General features: G+C 62.7%; 2 protein-coding genes across 2 annotated transcripts in view; one reads left to right on the top strand and one right to left on the bottom strand.

Moving 5' to 3' along the window:
• H696_04600 (hypothetical protein) overlaps positions 1–3,290 on the top strand; it is a 5,535-nt gene extending 2,245 nt beyond the window's left edge. The window contains exons 4-8 of the mRNA XM_009498486.1: positions 185–638; positions 757–1,033; positions 1,238–1,659; positions 1,825–2,359; positions 2,561–3,290. Of these exons, the coding sequence (XP_009496761.1) occupies positions 185–638; positions 757–1,033; positions 1,238–1,659; positions 1,825–2,359; positions 2,561–3,208 (2,336 nt within the window). The 3' untranslated portion in view covers positions 3,209–3,290. The remainder of the gene's footprint in view (positions 1–184; positions 639–756; positions 1,034–1,237; positions 1,660–1,824; positions 2,360–2,560) is intronic.
• Positions 3,291–3,998: 708 nt separating this feature from the next.
• The window catches only part of H696_04599 (hypothetical protein), a gene marked incomplete at both ends in the record, with an annotated part of 3,240 nt that continues 1,923 nt past the window's right edge, over positions 3,999–5,315 (bottom strand). Inside the window, one exon of the mRNA XM_009498485.1 lies at positions 3,999–5,282. Within this exon, the coding sequence (XP_009496760.1) occupies positions 3,999–5,282 (1,284 nt within the window). The remainder of the gene's footprint in view (positions 5,283–5,315) is intronic.

The following is a 5,315-nucleotide window of genomic DNA, read 5'->3' as shown; positions in this document are numbered from 1 at the left end:
CTCTCCCTCTCTCTCTCTCTCTCTCCCTCTCTCTCTCTCTCTCTCTCTCCCTTTCTCTCTCTCTCTCTCTCTCTCCCTCTCTCTCTCTCCCTCCCCATTTCCCTCCTTCTTGGCGATTTCCTGACATCTGTCTCCTTGCCCCGCTCTCCCCCACTCCGGCACGGGATCCCACATCCCTCCGTAGCCTTCATGATGAATCTCCAGCAGGAGAGCGAAGCTGACCGGCGCACGTCCCAGCCCACGACCAGCGCCAGTGGTTCCGGTGGTGCGGAGCCCTCCAGCTCCACGCAGTCTTTCGGCACCGGGGTGGACCTCGGCGCTGGGGATGCTGTCGTGCGCGATGTTTCCCTGTTCGATGATGACTCGGACCCCGACAGCGAGAAGGAGGAAGAGGAGGACGACATTATGGCCAAGATCCAGCGCGATGCTCGCCGGCGCATCTTGATGCCGGTCGATCATGACAGCATTGAGTATGCCCCCTTCCGCCGGTCCTTCTACATGGAGCCCCAGGAGCTGACCCAGATGTCCAAGCACGAAGTGGACGAGCTGATGGCCGACATGGGTGGCATTAAGGTCCATGGGCGGAATGTCCCGCGTCCGGTGACCAAGTGGATTCACTGTGGCCTGGACATCTCCATGTGCGTTTCCGGGGCATTGTTCCCCCTTGGCGCGCATGCGACACACGAAGGCCAAGTGCTGACTTTCTTCCTTTGCTCTTTGGGGTACGCACGCACGTACGCACGCACGCACGCACAGTATGGAGGTCATCAAGGGGCTCGGTTTCGAGGCACCGACGCCGATCCAGGCACAGGCCATTCCAGCGGCCATGTCCGGGCGCGACGCGATTGCCATTGCCAAGACCGGCTCCGGTAAGACGCTGGCCTACCTGCTGCCGATGTTCCGTCACATCATGGATCAGCCGCCACTGTCCGGTGATGATGGCCCGATTGGGCTGGTCATCATCCCCACGCGTGAGTTGGCTGTGCAGATTTACCAGGTGTGCCGGCGATTCTGCAAGGTCCTGGGCATTCGGGTGCGACTTCCCCTCTTCCTCTTCTGCCTCCTGCCAAGTTCCGCATGTGTCTTCCCCATCTGTTTGTCAGTCTGCTCTGTCCCTCGCAGACACGCCGACACGCACACTTACTTTGCGACCTTCAAACTCTCCCCTTGATGATGGGGGAAAACACCCTGTTCCCTCCTCTTGCCTCGCCTTGGAAAAAAAAAACCCACCTTCCAGCCGGTCTGTGCATACGGTGGTGTGTCGGTGAGCGAGCAGATCGCCGACTTGAAGCGCGGGGCATCCATCTTGATTGCCACCCCGGGTCGCCTGATCGAGCTGCTCTGCGCCAACAATGGCCGAGTGACCAACCTTCGTCGAGTGACGTATCTGGTGCTGGATGAGGCGGATCGGCTATTTGACGGCGGCTTCGAGCCGCAAGTCATGCGTGTCGTGCGCAATACCCGGCCCGACCGACAGACGGTCGTCTTTTCCGCCACCTTCCCTCGGACGATGGAGGCATTGGCCGTGCGCATTCTCAATGACCCTGTGCGCATTGTGGTTGGCGGCCGGGCGGTGGTTCCGCCGAGCGTGCGGCAGCACATCGAGGTGGTTCCGGAGGACGAAAAGTTCCTCAAGCTCCTGGAGATCCTCGGCAAGTAGTACGTGTGGGGCTTTCCTTTCTTTTTTCTTTTTTTGCATCTCCCATTGCTTGCTATTCTTCTATCGGCATTTCGCGCTGACTCCTCTCTCCCTCGCTCTCTCCCTCGCTCTCTCCCTCGCTCTCCCTCGCTCTCCCTCGCTCTCCCTCGCCCACCTTCTCCCAGTCATGATGGGACCAACCGCGGCATCATCTTCGTCGAGCGCCAGCAAAGCGTCGATCGACTGTTTGCCACTCTCCAGTCGCACCGGTATTCGTGTCTGTCGCTGCACGGCGGCAAGGACCAGTCCGACCGAGACGATACCCTCTCAGAATTCAAGGCCGGCCGAGTGCCGCTGCTGGTATCGACGTCGCTGGCGGCTCGCGGCCTGGACGTGCGCAATCTGACCTTGGTCATCAACTACGACTGTCCAAACCATTATGAGGACTATGTGCACCGGTGTGGCCGCACAGGACGCGCTGGAACCGAGGGAGACGCCTTCACCTTCATCACGCCAGAGCAGGACCGCTTCGCCAATGACCTGGTGCAAGCGCTGAAGCGCAGTGGTCTGGAAGTGCCAGAGCCTCTGCAGGAGCTGTATGACTCCTTCATGGACAAGCGTCGACAGGGCTTTGCCCAGATCCAGGGCAGCGGCTTCAGCGGCAAGGGTCTCGAGCGCATCGAGGTCAAGCGCATCGAGTATCACCGGACGCAGCGCAAGGTGCGCCCGCGCTTCTCGCCAGCCCCTATCCCTCGCGCGCCTTTCCCTTCCATCCTCAGTGTGTAGCCAGCGCCCCTCCTTTCCTTTGGACTAACACCCTCTCCTCCCCCCCTCCCCCCCCCCCACACACACATTGCCATCCTCCTCTCTTCTCCTCTCTTCTTCCCTCGTTCTCACTCGCCCCCTTCTTCCGTCCCCCAGGCTCACGGGGAGGGCGACGATGAAGAGCTCGAGCGTGACGCCGTGGCCCTCGGCGGCCCGGACTCCGCCCTCGGCTTCGACACTGACAAGGCCACTCGGCGGAAGCCCAGCACCAAGGAACTGGAGGCGCGCCGTGCCAATGCCGAAGAAATCCTCCGGAAGGCCGGTCTCACGGCAGCCGCGCCGCCGGTCGAGACAGCAGCCCCATCGCCTGCCGGCCCGGTCAGCCTCAGCACCGGTGGTGTCCGGTCATCGGCGGAGCTGCTCCAGCGCAAGGAGCCCGGCACCATCGGCCTGGCCCCCTTCCATCAAATCATCGAGATCAACGACTATCCCCAGCGCGCCCGGTGGCGAGCCACCAAGAAGGAGAACCTGCGCGAGATCAACGAGGAGACCGGGTGTGCCATTACCACTCGTGGTACTTTCATGGATCCTTCGCGCCCGGTTCCGGCCGCCATGGCCAAGGAGCCCAAGCTCCATCTCCTGGTGGAGGGACACGACGAGGCCTCGGTCAACCAGGCCGTCCGGCAGATCAAGGCCTTGCTGGACGATGCCACCCTGGTGGCCATGCAGAAGAACGAATTCCTCCCGGGGATGAACATGCTCCTTGGTGGTCCGTCCGGCTCGGGCCGGTACCTTACGCGCTGACCTGCTGAGTCTCTGTCCCGTTTTCTCCTCAAGCCCTGCAGGTGTACCAGTGTATCTCCCTCTCCCTCCCTCCCTCCCTCCCTCCCTCCCTCTCTCTCTCTCCTTCTTCTCCCCTCCCTCCTACAGAAATCCCCACCGAAGCCGAGATACTCCTCCCTCCCTTTCAGACAGACATGCTAGCGGGCAAACAAGGGGGTCTCCCCCTCCCTCCCCTGGTGAGACTGCCATCAAAAAACAACAACAATATACGCCTGTGCCACCCGTGCGTCAGCAGGGAGGGGGCAACTGCATATCACCTTCAGCTGTGTCTTTTCCCTGTTGCCTCCTTCTCTCGCCTCTGACTGTGTTCATGGGCATCTGCGGGGACATGTTGTGCACATTCAAGCGGTGTCGGGGTGTTTGTTGTTCTCTATTGTTGGGCGGCACGCCACACAAGGACCGCGCGAGTGGAGGGGATGGAGGAGCAGACACGCAGGGTGGGCCCGCGACCGGGGGGGGAATATAAGTACAGGATGATGCATGCGTGACGGGAGTTCTGCAGGGGGTGGGGGTGGGGGGGGGTGGGAGGATCGGGAGCTCGAAAGAGCGAGCGACCACAGCAGGAGAGAGGAAGGAGAGGGGAAAGCCAGGGAGGAGATTGGCATGTGACCCTGCCGTGCGATCACATCCTCCTCCAGTCGGGTTTCCTTCGCCCCCTCGCCCCCCCCCCCCCCCCCTCGGCCCCGCTCCCTCCGCTGTTGCAGCCCGGCCTATGGCGCGCCGGAAGGAGGAGGGGGAGGCGGGCCCCTTTTTAATCGGCCTGCTTGCGGGCCTTCTTCTTGGCCGGCTCGGCGGCGGGCTTGTCGGCAACCGGCTTCTTCTTGGGCTTGCTGGTGGCGTCCGCCTCCGACGTCTCGGCCGCGGCGCTCTGCTGCTTCTCGGCCTGGATGCGCTCCTCGCGGCGGCGCTTCAGCGCCTCGCGCTTGAGCTGCAGACGGCGCTCGGCGGCCGCCTTCTTGGCCGAGAACACGACCTTCTCCGGGGCGGTCAGCGGGACGAACTGGTCCGCATCATCACCAGACGAGGCAGCCAGCAGCTGGGCGCTGACGGCCTCGGCATCGGCAGACTCGGCGCCGACGGCCGGAAGGACCCCCGAAGCACGGCTCTTCTTCTTCTTGTCGGCCGCGACCGACTTGCCCGGCTCGGCAAAGACATTGGACGTCTTGACCAGCTTGGCCACGTAGAAGCCATCCATGTTGTGCACGTGCGGGTAGTACCGCCGGGTCATCTTCAGCGACGGGTGGAACCGGCGCTCGCGATGGCGGACAAAGCCCTCCTGGCCGAAGGGCAGGCCGGTCTCCACCAGACGGACATTCGGCCGCTTGCGCAGGGCATAGTCAATGACCGCCTCATTCTCCTCCACGGACACGGAACAAGTGGAGTAGACAATGACACCGCCGGTCTTGCTGCTGGCATCCACCGAGTCGATGGCCGCCAGGATGAGCTCCTTCTGCATGTGCGACAGGAGGCGCAGGTCATCAATGGACTTGTTGGTCTTGACCGAGGGATCCTTGGAAATGACACCGGTACCGGAGCACGGGGCATCCAGCAGCACACGATCGAAGCCACCCATCACCTTGGGGAAGGCCCGGCCATCATAGTTGACGGTGCTGATGTTCCGGATGCCCAGGCGGTGGACGTTACCAACGACGGCCCGGCAGCGGTCCTTGCTGGCGTCATTGGCCACAATGAAACCGGTGTTCTTCATGAGCTGCGCAATGTAGGTGGTCTTGCCACCGGGAGCAGCGGCCATGTCCAGCACACGCTCATGCTCGCGCGGGGCCAGGGCCAGCACCGGCATGAAGGAGGCCGCGCTCTGGAGCATGTAATGGCCAGCCAGGTACTCGGGGGTCGCACCAATCGGCACCTGAGACTCGAACACCTGCAGGCCGACCTTGCTCCAGGCGCCCAGCGGGTCGAGGTTGACACCGCGGTTGATGAGGGTCTGGGCCAGATCACGACGGCGGGTCTTCAAAGTGTTGGTACGGATGACCACCGGCCGGGGGAGCTCGTTGGCTTCGAGGAACTCGATGGCCTGAAGAGCATTGAAAGGGGACAGGAGGAGGGG

Source organism: Fonticula alba, assembly GCF_000388065.1.
Source record: "Fonticula alba strain ATCC 38817 unplaced genomic scaffold supercont2.7, whole genome shotgun sequence".
NCBI lineage: Eukaryota > Rotosphaerida > Fonticulaceae > Fonticula > Fonticula alba.
This window is presented reverse-complemented; position numbering and strand designations above follow the sequence as displayed.